This window comes from Halichoeres trimaculatus, unplaced genomic scaffold (assembly GCF_033239565.1).
Source record: "Halichoeres trimaculatus isolate MK-OKI-2021-1 unplaced genomic scaffold, fHalTri1.1 fHalTri1_scaffold_8, whole genome shotgun sequence".
Lineage (NCBI taxonomy): Eukaryota > Metazoa > Chordata > Actinopteri > Labriformes > Labridae > Halichoeres > Halichoeres trimaculatus.
In genome coordinates, this window is record NW_027437186.1 from 31,583,398 (window position 1) to 31,598,937 (window position 15,540).

At 42.4% G+C, this 15,540-nt stretch overlaps 1 protein-coding gene across 2 annotated transcripts in view; it reads right to left on the reverse strand.

Moving 5' to 3' along the window:
• Window positions 1-15,540, reverse strand: part of tp53bp2a (tumor protein p53 binding protein, 2a) — a 34,672-nt gene that overhangs the window by 15,712 nt on the left and 3,420 nt on the right. For both annotated transcript variants that reach the window (XM_074676204.1, XM_074676203.1), the window contains exons 3-6: window positions 3,690-3,837; window positions 2,488-2,601; window positions 971-1,041; window positions 261-362 (exon numbers count right to left, since the gene is read on the reverse strand). In XM_074676204.1, the coding sequence (XP_074532305.1) occupies window positions 261-362; window positions 971-1,041; window positions 2,488-2,601; window positions 3,690-3,837 (435 nt within the window). The remainder of the gene's footprint in view (window positions 1-260; window positions 363-970; window positions 1,042-2,487; window positions 2,602-3,689; window positions 3,838-15,540) is intronic.

The following is a 15,540-nucleotide window of genomic DNA, read 5'->3' on the forward strand; positions in this document are numbered from 1 at the left end:
ACCTGCAGCCATCAGCAAGTCATCTAACCTGTCTATCACACACAACCAACACACGCACTCTGTCTCAGGATCTTAACTTCTATGGGTGCACTTGTGTTTTTGGTTTGTTTACCATCTTCCCTTCTCTAAATGACTCTCTCTTTAATCTTCCTCTATTTATTTCTCTCCTCCAGATTGTGCTTTCATCTCCTCCACTTAACCTCTTCCTGCCCCTGTATCCACCCATCTCTCCTTCCATCTTCCACTCCTCTGTTATGCACCTTGGAAGCTAGGAGCTGTTGTTGGGCTTCTATCTGTTGCTGCTGTCTGGCAGCCATTTCTTGTAGTTCGGCCAGTGTCATGTCCATGCGAGGGGTTGCCACCTGGGAAGGGACAGATAGAAAATCATAAAGACATCATTCATCCTTGTGTTTGTCTATAAAAAAAAACAAAAAGTTGTTTTAGATCTATTTCAAAACAACAAGTGTAGCCTTGAAGTCAGAAAAGCACAAGAGCTGCAGACATTTTTTAAAAAAAAGCAGAAGACAGGAAGTATCAGAGTCCTTTACTTTTCTATCGAAGCCTTCAAAGCAGAACAAAGGAGGCGTCTTTGTCAGGGAAGATTTGTAGGACAACATTTATTACGGGAAGGGAGTCACTCTCAGGTTAATATTCATATAAACTGTTTGTCAGGTCTCTCATGTTTGGTTAATTTTGTATTTGCATTTGTCTACTGCAGGATGTTTTTGTTGGCTGAATTAATTAGTCAGCTCTTTGTTAAGTAAACAAATATATCAAAATGTATTTTAAAAGCAAATCTATGACCCACATTACAAAATGAAGCCCAAACATGGTCACAGTGAGGTTTGAAGAACAGAACTGTATCAAATAAAACATGTCATGCTGATATTTTTCCTCTTGTCCAAACAAACAGTACAGTGGACACAACCTGCAGCACACACTCCAGCTCATGTTAAAAATGATGACTTACCCCGTTCTCCATTCTTCTGTCTGGGGGACCCTTCACTCCATTCCTCTTCGGCTCTGAGCCTCTTGACCCCCCTGAGTGAAAAACATGACAGAAACCTCTATCAGACAGCCCAATCTAATGCAGCGCTTTATGAAAGCCGACTGCCTCAGCTAAGTCCAAACCAACAAAATACTGCCCTTAACAGACAGCAGTGAAAAATGACTGGACATTCCTCCTGCCTTTCTGCCTGCACTGTCTCTGACAAACAAGGTTACACACTCAGGTGCACGCCTCTCTCTGCAGAGGAGGGTGTAGATCAGTGGGAAGCCAGGCCAGCAGACTGGCTAGGGCTGAATGATCTTGGCTCCTCTGGGAAACAACTGAGATCAGTGCTCTTTGAGACTTGCAATAATCTCTGGATTTAACGTAATACATAACCGTCTGGCGGTACGTCTCACAACTGCGTATGAGCTTCCCTGTGCAACATGAATACACTTTGATCCAATCATGCTGCAGCTATTTGACAGCTGACCTGGTTGGGGGGCTGGGGAGGGAGGGCGTCTGGCCATTCAGATCCCATCCTTAAAGCCTTGGCCTATGACCAAAGCCCTCTACCTTGCATAATGGCTTAAGATGACCCCTGACATACAGTCTGCATGTTAAATATACGCTAAGAGTACGTGTGAACAGAGCAGTCTGCAAGTGATATTATGACATTCAGTGAGCTAGTTAAATACTTCAAATAAACACTTTTCCCTTGAACTAGTGCCGAAGAAAACACCAGCACAGTATCAGCACATAGCAACAATTATATTCAAAACTACATGAACTCAAATATTTCCCTTGAAATATAAACACCAAAGGAAGAGGTGACACAGTTGTATCTATATAATAACAAGGGGAAAAGAGGTAAATAAAAAATATGCAGCAAAGAGTGAGAATGGCTAAGCTAACAGTGTGGGAAAACAAGAGCAGGCTAAGATAACAGGAAGGGAAAACAGCCATCTAATCCCCAGGCCAGACTCAAGCTGTGAGGGGTAAAAGGGCTTAAGTTATGCAACCAAAGGCTGAGAGGATACCGCACGACCAAAATACTTGAGTTTTCTGTGATCCTAAGAAAACTGAAAAGTAACAGGCTTATGACGATGTCACTGACACACCCTGTGTTCAGCTTCCACTCCGAGAGCGAGACTAAATAAGGCTTGTTGTAGGATTTGAGGCCCACTAATGTAAAACCCAATCCCTCCTGGATAAAGGCAGTTTTTAACTTTTTCAAACCTCTGCAGTGTAAGAGGTGGTCCGGCTCATTCCAGCTTTAACAGGCTGTTAATGTGAACTTCTTTTTATGAGAGCTTAATGCTGGAGGGGGTGGGTGTGTGTGTCTGGTCAGAGGTAGGAGAGTTATTACGTTAGTGCCAAATGCTTTTGTGAGAGCAGTACTTTTCTAAAAAACAATAAATCCTCTCATGCAGAAAGAAATGCTCCATCCCCTTGCTTTATTATCCGTTCATTGTGGTGTGTTGAGTTTCTAAACTTACCTGAGTCCCTGCTAGGCGCCCGGTTGTGACGCAGAAAGAAGCGCACCTCCGCCCTGTGTTGACCCCATCGCTGGAGCACATCCAGCATCCTCTCCCCGTCACCTACAGCTCGCTCTGCATATGGATAAACACGAGATGACGTCAGCGCTCAGGTGCGAGGTAAAACACACCCGTAAGGTCAATATTGGAAACACACTCATGAAATTAAGCTTGGTAGTGTTAACACAGGTGATTGCACCATGTAGGTCAGGTGCTCATGTGAGGTTTGCCTTGTGAATCTATTCCAACCTTAGCCTGACACCGCTGGCCTACACTGAAAGAAGACTCATTTCACCAGCTCCATCCACATCTCGTTGATCTCTCTGAGCAATGACCTCTGGGAAAACCACTGTGATGTGTTGTCAATTATTCTGGCTGGTACTAAGCCAAAAGGCTCATCATCCATTCCTCAGACATTTCCTTCAACCTGCTCCGGACCATTTCATTACACAAATGGACTGACAGGCTCCAGTCAAGTAGAGGTCAATGAAAGCGATCTATTATGGTGGCATGACTGACAAACAAATTGGGAACAACTGTAATATGCAGGTTATAAATAGCTTTACATCTAATTTTGACAAAAAATGTCATTGCAGTTTTCAAGGAGCCTCATTGGTAGTCTGTAGGAAGCCATGGCTGCAAAATGAGACAATCTCAGCAGCAGTTAGTGTCTCTTTTCAGACTACTTGTGGAAGTACTCAAACACAATAATTGGCACTTTCTTCACCCTTATGGCGGCATTACCATGGAAACGGCTCCAAAGCCTGGCTCCTTGAGTTTTGATTCTGAATACCCTCCCTGACTCTCAGAGATGGGGAAAATGGGCAACGCATGAAATCTTGCGATGTAGGATATGTCTAGGAGACTGTTTATTGCAGGGATTATGGGCTGTGCTTCATTTGCATTGCAGAAGAGATAAGCCCTTCAAAAAGAAATCACTACGCAGTTGACCACACAGCTAATCTCCATGTATGGTCGACTTCAGAAAAGCAATTTCCCTCTCATTAAAAGAAGAAGACAAACAAGTGTCTGCACACTGACTCTCTTGTCCCTTGGGATGCAGCTAGACTCCACAAACAAAACAACATGTGACTGAAACCCTCCTGTTTTCAGTGTTATCGATGGATAACGATGACACCGGGTGAGCTGGTACTGTCACTCACCAGATCCACGCCACATCTCAGATAGGTGGCAGTCCGTCTCCCCCGGCTCCTTGCACAAGTCCACCACGTCTCGGCACAGGGTCTCCGGGGTAACGGGAACCTCAGTAAAATGCTGGTCATTGTTACTGAGGTATACTGTCAGGAACATCTGGGGACAGCAGGAGTAGGGGGAGGGAGGGCAGATAGAGATGCAGATTAGATTAGACAGAGAAGTTAAGTAACAGCACCAAACAATGAAACCACATGGCTTTAGTGGATACAAAGTGAACATTAAGATAATTCTCCATAATTGTGCACTTATTTCTCACGGGTTTTAGTGAGTGAGTGCCCTAAAGTGCAGCTGTTATGTTATTACTACATTCTCGCTGGATTTATTTGTGCAAGAGAGAGGAAGGGAGCGGAAGGGAGACTTAAAAGCGCTGCTATAAATGTTCCATAAATGCATTTAAAGGACCTGTGAAAAGAGTGAAAAAGGAATGACATGTGGCAATGAGCCGTGAGCGGGAAACTGAACCATTTGTTGAGGCTTGGAGGACTGTAGTGTCGAGGCACACACAGTGACCACTGAGCCAAAACCGTGCCTCTAAATTTCTATCAAAGGGTGCTGCAGTGAAAGATTTGAAACTTTTTCTGCCTCAGTAAATATTCATTGCAAGTACAAGGACACTCACCAATGTTTGTGACCTTGAGGGTTCGACTTTTTACAACAGTAACATTAATACAGAGTTTACACTCTTCTGTATTCATCTCCTACTCATCATGTTGTAACTGTAATCAGGTGAGATAAACACTGAGATAACACATTTATTACAGTAACCTTAAAAGGTGGTGCAATTGTGCCTGTTCTTCTTCCTCTCTCTGTTTTATTACTTTCACATTTACATTGAGGTGGGTGATTTTTGTCCCGAGCTCTGCCTTTTGATCAAAGACAGCAAAGGCCTGATTGTCTGATGTCTGCAAATGACATGGTGTGAGATTTTGCTGTGGTGTGGGGTGTGTTAAGAGTGATTTTGTCCTGTTGGAGCCGCTCTTAAAGTGATACTCCAGGATGGAACAAGTTGGGTTCTATCACAAGGTTTAGGGCAGAAATTACCCCTACAGCAGTGTTTTTGTGCAGCAGAAGCCCGGAGCACTCACACCAAACACCCCCTCCCTGCTCCTCTGTCGCTTTCCTCTGCACTCAGACGGGGCCATATTTTACTTGACCAAAGGCACAAATAAACAGATTTCACCGAAAAAACCTGATATCGGTCTGCATTCACGCTTTATTCAAAGTGAACAGCAGGTTGTCCTCGCTCTCATAATGACTCATCTTTACGTTGTTATTGCATAATTCGTCCTGGCAGACTACTTGCGTTTGTTTATATCCGTGCGTGCGGACTGATACACTAAGCGGCAAGTGCCTCGAAGCCAGCTGTGGCTCTGCAGCGGAGGTAGCGCCATTTTACGACACGATGAGAACTAGAGCCTTATTTAGCTGTGTATTTGCGTGAAAGTAACGCGCTGAAAATTCTCTAAATAAAGCATGAATGCAGACCGATAGCAGATTTTTGCGGTGGGAGTCCGTGTATTTGTGTTTTTGGTCAAGTAAAAAATGGCCCCATCTGAGTGCAGAGGAAAGCGGCAGACGAGCAGGGAGGGGGTGTTTGGTGCGAGCGCCCTGGGCTTCTGCTGCATTAAATCACTGCTGTAGGGGTAATTTCTGCCCTAAACCTTGTGATAGGACCCAACTTGTTCCATCCCGGTTCCCGGAGTATCACTTTAAGGCCTCTGTCTGAGAGATCGTAAATAATGAACATATCTAATATTTGTGGCTTGAAATCCTGTAGTGTGTGGGTCACTCCTAGAAGAGCCAAGCAGGTATAGCGTGTAATGATGTCACGTGTACTGGAGCAGGGACAATCAGGACACGAGGTGACCCAGCTGACTAACCAAACAGGAAGTAAGAAATCTATCTGTAAAACTTGTGATGGCTTTACTCATCTCCAACTTCCATTGTTACTTACAGAGCCCATAAACCCGCCATTTTTCTTTTTTTGTGTGTTTTATTCATAATTTGAGAGGCTGAAAACAACCATCATTGTAGAGCTGAAACAATTCCTCAAATGATTCGAGGTACTCGATTACAAAAAATACTCGAGTAATTTTCTCCGCCTCGAGGAATCATTTAATTTTAAAAAAGATCGAAGAGTGGTATTTCAAATAGAGCTGAGACCATATTAAGAGAGTTTTCAGACCCCTCAAGCCACCTCTTATACAAAATAGCAACTAGCAACAAATCTAGCTTCTTTTCTGGAGTTTGGAAACGAATGGATCATTCTACGAAACAGGTGCCATTTTGGTCCACAATATTTCATGAGATGTACAAGGTACAAAAAAATGTGTCAAAGTGTGTTTACAAATTTTGGAGCTACCAAAGCAACTGCTCTTATTGACATGCTGTATCAGAAAATTTTATTTCTTAAAGAGAAAATTTTTCATTCGAAAAATAACTGCTCTTTAACTAAACAAAAATGTATTTTATCCCATTACTCGATTAATCAATGGGATATTCAGTAGAATACTCGAATACTAAAATATTCGATAGCTGCAGCCTTACATCATTGCTTTTTCCTGTTCGTCCGTCATGTTTTTTTTTTACACCGAAGCCATGATTTACTATACAAGATTTGGAATATTGAGCATGGATAAGCTGACACTTCTGAAGAATTGGCCCCACACTATGAGATCAGAAGAAAGAGATCTTGTGTGATCTGTCTTTTGCTATCATCAAGTGTGCACTCTTTTAATATGTGAAGCTTTGAAGAATCCTGTAATGTGTACCAGCCTTTAGCCTCATGGCATCAGTTCTGTCTTGGACCCTTTTTGCCTCTCCATCCTCACTTTTCTCCTCATGATTCATTCCAATAAAGACAAAAATGGGTCAGAAAGGTAAAGTTTTACCATCCCAACTTCATAAAATCACCCTTGTGACTTTCAGAGGCCCGGGTGGTTATTTAAGCAAAGTGAAGATAAGTTAAATTGCACTCAGATTAAAATAAATGGGTACATTTCTGAAAAGGGCCACAGATAGCAGCAGTCTCTGCTTCCCCGCTCTCATTCCTCAACAAAGAAAGAAAGAAAATAGCAGGCCAGCTCCCAGAATTCAATTTCAGCCTGTACCATCTAACTGCTAACTAGTGCTGTCACCACCGTGAGAGATCCAGCAGTCCCTCATAAACACACTCACACAGACACAAACACATACACACAAATACCCCGTAAGAACTCTGACAGGGCAAACCACTGAAGACTCTCGACAAGTTGAATGGTATGTCAGAGAGTGACTGACAGACAGAGACTGGTTTAAGGCTATCTAAAAAGAAATGAACTCTCCCGATGAAGCTGTGGCTGATAGAAGTGGAGTGTGAGTCTTTGGCTTCTGCTAAAAAACATATACGCAAACACATTTGGTTGAAAGTGGAGCTGTCTCTTGGTAAACATCGCCATTGCCGGCATTCCTGTCACATTCTGAGCTGAAACGCAGACGGTTAGTCAATTGCTTAGAGATATTTTTTAAGAAGTCAATACCCATACCATGCAGAAGATTACAATCCACTGGGAGATAAATTCAGTTTTAGAAAGTTTGTGCAGTCATACACATGTATGTTCAAGGCTCTAAGGCAAAGCTGTAATTTCCTCCTGCCTGTAATCTTGCCGCTAGAACAAAGTCAGAGCTTTGATGAGGCCATAAAAAACTCATATTATAAAACAAGAGGAGTGGCCTTAGCTGAACTTTTGATCATCTCCCTCTTAGCCTCAGGTCTGACCACAGTATGAGTCCTCTGCTGCTTCAATGATGCATTAGAAATGGATCATTAAAATCAAGCCTCAAGTTTATTTAAAAAAAAAAAAACTGTAACAGTCTGTTTCTTAAGCCTCTACAATAGCCTGTTGGTGTATTCTGTTCCCAGCATGCCATGAATGGTTGTGCCTATATGGGCACCCATGGTGGGAACCTCAGGTCAGCGGGGTCATAAGCACAAAGAGGTTTGGGGGGTGAGCATGCAAAGCAGCTGTAGCCGTGGTGCCAAAACAAAAGTATTTAGGTTGCTTTTGAACTGTGGGGTGCAGAGAGTAAAAGTGTAACAGCTTTAAGATAAGAGGCTTTATTCCCTTTTTCTTTGTCAAATGAAGCTTGCGGAGTGAGTGGGCAGATGACACGTTTCCTTTGAAATTTCCCCTCCAACAATCACATCCAGAAAAGTTTGATTCTTCCCGTGGTAGGAAGGTGAAGGTTGAAGAAAGGGGCAGCTGACTCAGAGGACTTGATTCAACGTGCTCGCTCCACAGGGATGTAAATGAGTGATCCCATCAGCAGTGAGTCATCCTCAATCATCTACCGTGCAGAGTACGCAAACACCGCTCCTGTGTTCGTCACTGGCCATAGAAGAGGAGCTTTTTGGAAAGACCTCTTCTGAGAACGAAGACAAAACAAAGACTTCTCTCTTTCCGGTTTGTTAATCAGAGCAGTTTCACCGTTCCTCTTTTAGTAATTGACACTTTTAGAGCGGGTGTTTAAAAGACAAGCCTTCCTGGTATCATTTAAATGAGTTTGCATTTTCCAAAAGAGCCACTCAGAGATCAGCACAGAGCCGCTGACATCATCACAACTTCCCAGCAATGTAGGACATTCAGATGACCCTGTTAATATTTGGAGAGTGGAAGAGAAACAATGGAGGGATTGGAGGGTGGGAAAGAGCAGGAGAGAAAGAGAGAAACACTGATGGGAGAGGAATGGAGTCTTGGGGGTGGCAACGCTGACACTCGCTGCCAATTCTCCTCCTCACTAAAGTTAATGATCCAGGACCACCACAACACCGTCCATGCCTCAATCTGGATGAGCTAGCACTTTGTGCTGCTGACCTTCATCTATACAATGTTTCTGGTTGCTTATAACGCGCCAAGATGCTTCACACATGTTCTAAACATGCATAATTAATTACGTTAATCAGGGCAAATTTTAGACATCTTTGCAATATGCATATTGCTTCAGGAAAATTAAAATTTGCATGACATGAATACATAAAACATTTTCAGTCTCCTACAATTGAATAATGTATAAAAAGTGCTTTTCATAATGAAAACCAACACAAAACATGACAGGTCAAGCTGACTTTTTTTGTAATTATTGGTCAAACTAAATCAGTTTAAAATGCACAACAATGAACGCTAGCTTTAATATGCAGAATTGCACAAAAATAAATTCTGTTTTTGGTTATCACCTCTGGCAAAGAGGTTTTGTCTATGGGAGAGTTTGTTGGATCTTGATGAAATTTAGATGGAATGAGGAAGAAGTGATTAAATTTTGGAGGTGATCTGGATCATCATCTGGATCCAGGATTTTTTTAAAGTGATACTCCGGGATGGAACAAGTTGGGTCCTATCACAAGGTTTAGGGCAGAAATTACCCCTACAGCAGTGTTTTTGTGCAGCAGAAGCCCATAGCGCTCGCACCAAACACCCCCTCCCTTCTCCTCTGCCGCTTTCCTCTGCACTCAGACGGGGCCATATTTTACTTGACCAAAAACACAAAAATAAGGTCTCCCACCGAAAAAATCTTATATTGGTCTGCATTCACGCTTTATAAAGAGAATTTTCAGCACGTTACTTTCACACAAAAACACCGCTACATAAAGCTCTAGTTCTCATCGTGTCGTAAAACGGTGCTACTTCCGCTGCAGAGCCACAGTTGGCTACGAGGTGCTCGCCGCTTAGTGTATCAGTTCGCGCGTGCGGCGTGCCAGATATAAACAAATGCAGGTAGTCTGCCAGGACAAAGAAACACGATGAGAACTCGAGCCTTATTTAGCGGTGTTTTTGTGTGAAAGTAACGCACTGAAAATTCTCTAAATAAAGCGTGAATGCAGACCGATATCAGATTTTTTCGGTGAGAGTCTGTTTATTTGTGTTTTTGGTAAAGTAAAAAATGGCCCCGTCTGAGTGCAGAGGAAACCGTCTGACGAGCAGGGAGGGGGTGTTTGGTGTGAGCACCCTGGGCTTCTGCTGCACAAAAACACTGCTGTAGGGGTAATTTCTGCCCTAAACCTTTTGATAGGACCCAACTTGTTCCATCCCGGAGTATCACTTTAAAGGATTCTTGATAATTGTGAGATAGGGCTGTTTTCACCATATGTGTATATAACTACAGGATAAATGGTCAGATTGCTTTGCAAAACAATACAAGACAAGGTCACCATAATTTCTGACAGATGTAAAAGTACGATCCAGATCCTGGCAATATTCTGGGTACTATGAGCTGGAATATGAAATATGTACTGGGTCATCAAAATTTTCAACACTGTCAGGAAACAAATTATTGTACGAACCTACAACTAACACCAAATTGTAGCAGACAGTCTGCTTAAAGTGAGTATAACATTAAAGTAGGACTAAAGCATTACATCACAATCACAGTATGCTTGGAGGAGGACTACGCTCTCTGAGGGATTTTCTGATTTTAGGGATTTTAATGTATTTGGTCTGCCTTATAATAACAAGTCCTACTTCACAGGCTCTGCTCGATCAAGGAGATGAAAGCTTCCTCATGTGTGTTTCCTCAGTGTGAATGTGGGAAAGTACCCTGACTTCCTGCTTTGGCTCAGCTGAACATGAACCTGAGTCTATTAAATATTCATTGGTACAACAGTGAAGTGAATTAAACAGCTTAATAACAACTTTATAAGTCTTTCTAAACAGGAAAACAGCATACCAGGAAGCATCACCCAAGATACACAACCACACAGCCGAGTGTCATCGATTTGGAAAGTATATTACAAAAGCATGCGACACTTCTCTTCATGTCTGTTTATCAGATTGGATGGCACAAAGAATTGCTGAATTGCATTTCCCTCATACCTGAGATCGAGCACAGAAACGGCCCAGGGGAAGGAGAAGGGGACAAGCTGCCTCTGCTGCTGGGGTTGGCTATTACGGCGATAGATTTTTGGTTCCATCACAGCTTCAGCTCAGTCAAAGCTGTCTGTCACAGTTTGGACCTGGTGTGACAGCAATAGCAAACTGACAATTATAGCAGAGCGGTGCTGAAGAAATGTGACCGTTAACACCGCAGTCTGCAGTGTTGATATTCTCAGAGCAGAGCAGCTATAAGGCCGGGGCACTGGGGCTATATCTCAGGGATTAAGTTAATCCGCTATATAAAAATATAGCCTTTCAACAGACTACTGGCTCAGTATTACAATAGTAAGCTTAAATTCAATCGCCTGCAGCCAGGCTTCAGCCACTATGTCTTAAGTTTTATAAAGAGCATCCTTTGGTGCAACCAAGGCCAAGCACCGTACAAGTTTTTATTCTAATAAACAGATTTCACTGCTCAGTAGCTGGTTAAACAGTGTCTAAACCCTCACCAATGGGTGCCGAGACGACTTGAAATTCTCTACTTGGCTCTTGCTTAAGAACATCAGTTCTAGACACAATAACAGCAACAGGAGTGTTTGTCTCACAGACATGAAAGGCTGCAACATCAAAACCACAGACAAGACGGTATAATGAGAAAACATCTAAGAGTGGGAGAGCGAAGCAGCTGGCAGCGAATACTTGACCTGCCCTTTTGAAGAAGGTTGAGACACAAAGAGAGTACACCAGTTGTGCTGAGTTACTGCACTGAAGCTGCTCTCTTTGTCCATGATTCTGCTCTGTATGAGGGTAAAAAGGCTGCAGTCTCAGCAAGGGATGCAGAGTCATACTGCAATACACTGTTGTGTAAACTGAAGATATTAGCTATAAAGCCTACAGCCAGTAAGATGCTGATTTGGCCTTTTGCCGTGTAATTTGGATCACTTTCTCATCTGAGCCAGAGGGGCCCTGATGCAGATGCCATTGATTGCATGTCTGAGGGAAACCGGCTTTTCAGGACTCTCCAGTTGTTTAGACAGAGGACTCACACACAACTTGAGTTTAAAGATCAACTCTGTACCCTCAGCCAATTAGAGGAAGGAGTGCTGAGTCGCTGTGTAAAGCACTCCCTCTGATTGTTCAGATAATGAACATGAGCACGGCAGAAATGTAGTGGTGCACATAAACAGAAGACTAAGCAGGCAATAAATGTAAGATAGCACGGCTGATGTAACTTCAGATATACATGGAAGCATGTAAACCTCAGTGTCCCAGCTTTACAACACTCTCCTTGTGGGGGTCAATTATTCTGTAGTCCTCTCTTAACATCATTGTCAAAATTCAATTTGTCACATATTGAGTTAAGAGTGATCTAAACGGTCTACCACTGAACTTTCCAGGTCCAAAAATAGACAAATCACAGGGATTGAAACTATAACAGAGTTATTCTGCAATAACAGGATAACCAGCCAATCAAAACCCACCGAGTCACTGATGACCCACTTCAACACGGTGAACTGTGTTTCTGATGCTGCTGCTTGATCTGAGTTGTTATTTCTCACACAATTTAGTTCTATTTATATAGATACAAACCTTTTTTGACTTAAAGTGTTTCCTGGACAGATTTACTCATGACTGAAGAAATGAATGTAAACTCACAAGCCATAAGCAAAAAATCAGGAACATCCTCCCCCTGGAAACTAACTTAATTGTTATTTTCTGTAAATCTGCTGAGCAAGTTACAATCACTGGAATATTTCAACTTTAATTAAGAGTTTGACACGGTTGTAAAAATGTTTTAAAGAAGCCTGTTTTAGAAATTGTCGTATTTTATTTTATTTCATCACCCAAGAACAATAAATGTATAATGATTGCTTCTTCTTGTTATAGTGGCTTCAATTTTCATTTAATCAAAGTAATTATGGGTATTTTAAACTAAAGCACAGAACCCGAAAAGCATGCTTTAGTTTTTTATTCTGTTACGAGTTGGGATGGGTAATGATGTGGTACCGATGCCTGGTACTCGTACTCACAGGTACCGATTTTTCAGTACTTTTTTGTGTTAATGTGGTTAAAAAAAACAATTTGTTCAATAATAAAATATTATTTCTCTCTATTTAAAATATTTTTTCTTCAATATATACCCTTGTAATGCTGTGTTCATGTCCAGCAAGGAAAATCGCCTACTCTTCCACTCCCTCACAGTCACAAGGATGTGTTTAGGTACCAAAAAACAAAACATCCCCTCTGTGAAAGACAGGTGTGTTGTCCAGGCTTGATATAATACTTCAGGATTGAGTGCCACACACACATCAGGTTGAAAGCCTCTTGGGGAAATGAGAAAACTAAAAGTGAAGTAAAAGGGAAAGTGGACACTGAGGCAGGATGACAGCAGTGGCAGTATATTTTGACCATGCCTGAGGGGGTCTCACCTCAGGGCTGCCAGGCCTTCTGTCAACACACACTTTCAATTAAGATATTGCTGTGGTAAGCGAATGAGTCAACTAGGTCTTGTTGAGGGAGTCACCTCTGAATCTGATTACAGCGAGTATGGAAGACACTGCAGCATCATCCTTCCCATGTGTGGGTCTCCGTTCTCCCTGCCACGACTTCAAGATTTGACACGGTTCCAACATAGCAGTCCTTCAAAAAAGGCAAGGCAGCAGAAAGTCCCTAATGACTTAATACATAATTCCTCTTCATCTCTGTTTCTCTCTCCCTCACTTTCTTTATGCTGCATCGAGAGGCTGAAGGGGTGACGGAGAAAAGGTCAGGGGCACCAAACAGGAGGATGCAGAGGGAATCAGAATGTACAGGAGCCTCATTCAGCTGCAACATTCAGAAAAAAAAGCCGAAGCAGCTTTTACAACCTACTGAAGGGGGCCGAGCCACTTCGATCAGGACAACCTCTCCTCTCAGTCTGCACTGCAGTACTTAGCCTATCTCTTTATAATCTGCCCTCTCGCAAAACTCTTCCATTTCTGGTCTACGTGATGAGACAGTTCCTTCTTGGTGCTTATCTTGGAGATAAGGGAAATGGGAGGCAAAATGCTGCAGAACGGAGAGGATGTCTCCTTTTTTCTACGCTCTCTTTGACACTTTGAAAAAGTCGCTCTGAGTAATAAGGCTACAGTGAATTGGAATATATAAAGAAAACTATGCAGGGATGAAAATTACCAATAAGATCCATTAAGTGACTGACAAGTGAAGAATTTATAGATTAGAGAAAACTAGTGTGTTGAACAGGAAATTATCATATGCAAATCTGTCTTTTATCAACACTCATCTCATAAGGGAAACTAACGCCAAGAGGCAGCGATTCAAACACGCTAATTGGCTTCCTGGGAAAAAAAAGCACAGTGAATCATGCCTTTGTGGTTTTTAATCTGTCATATGCAAAAGAGATATTAGTGAGGCAGGGGAGTGAGTGATTAAGAGCACAAAAGCCCTTTTCCACTCGCAGAACTTTTCAAGGAACCTTTTTAAAGACTCAGGAACACAAGCAACAGCTGGGACAAAGGAGCCAGGTACTGGTTTCCTTTTTCCAGAAACATCTGAGGACTAAAAATGGTAAAATGTCAGTTTGCAGCATTCTTTCAGCGAGCAGTAAATTACAAAGAGCAGCGTAGCAGCTGTGTTATCATCTCAGCCTAAAAATAACAGTGCTCTCTGTTATCACTCTAATTAACTTATCTTCATGGCTCTTCAGACACGGTGCAAAGTGGAAAGGCACAAAAGAAGCCTTGATTCTCGACTCCTCTCCTCCATCCTTTTCGCTAAAAGAGACTTCAATTCGTGGGACTGGTGAGTCAGAAAGGTGCACCGGTTTCCTAGAAAGGTTGGCTCGCAGACCACCCTGGGTACACATCTGAACCATGGCGTCCCCTTTCACCAGGGCTAGAGCTGTGTTTTAAGCTTAGACAATGCTGTGGTAGTGTTTGCTGCTTGAAAAGGGTCTTTCCTAGAATTAGGCTACTCTAATGAGAACTTCTGTTTATCCCATAGATTCTTTGTGCAAACTAGTGACTCGAAGGTGCCTGCTCTGGTGCACTTCCCTGCAGAAAATATGGCTACTGCAATCCTACTGCTTGGACACTATTTTACTATCCTGCTATTGGTATTTTGAAAGAAAAATAAATGAGCTAGGCCTGTCATGATAATCAATAAATTGATTAACCAAACGATAAATAAAAACGTCCTCGGTAATGCCAGCCTCGATAAACTGACACGTGCATGCATGTTTGTTTTTCTCCTCTCTTTCGACCAAAGAGGCTGAATGAGAAGATGGCTCACTACGTCTATCTTTCCTAACATCGGGGTGCAAAGGTTCTAAAGCGGATTTAGCGGATTTATAGTGGAGTGAGCATCTGTCAAAAATGCGATCTTTGGGGTGAAGACGGGGCTACACAGGGAGAGAGCTGAAGCGAGCGTCCTGAGTGGTAAGGAGGAAACACACGCTAATGTGAGTGATGGCACGAAAGATACGGTTCTTAAGCTGCCTGCCACAGTCCTAGTGTGGGAATATTTTGTTTTTTATCAGAATGAACAAAGTGTGAGCTCATGAACACCAGCGAGCTGAAATGTCGCATTTGTTTGAAAATAGTGGTGACAAAGAAGAAGAAGAAGAAGGGGAGGTGCAGCGGAGCCTTGTTCTTTGACAATCCGCTCTTACTGAGGCTTTTGGTCTGCAAAGTAAATAGAAATAAAAGCGCCAAAGACAGCTATTGCCAAAGAAATGCAGCCCTTCAATATGGTTGAAAGCCAGAAATGTAAAAAATGTTTGACAGACAGTACGGATTGACAGGGAAAAGTACATGTTACAAACAATTCAGGAACTGTATAAACTCCCTTTTATTTAGGCTATTGTTTTTATTGTGGGTTTGTTTTTTGTTTTTTTGTTTTTTTTTTGGGGGGGGGTCATTTTTTCTTTAGAGACAGGGTCTATGTTTTATTGTTT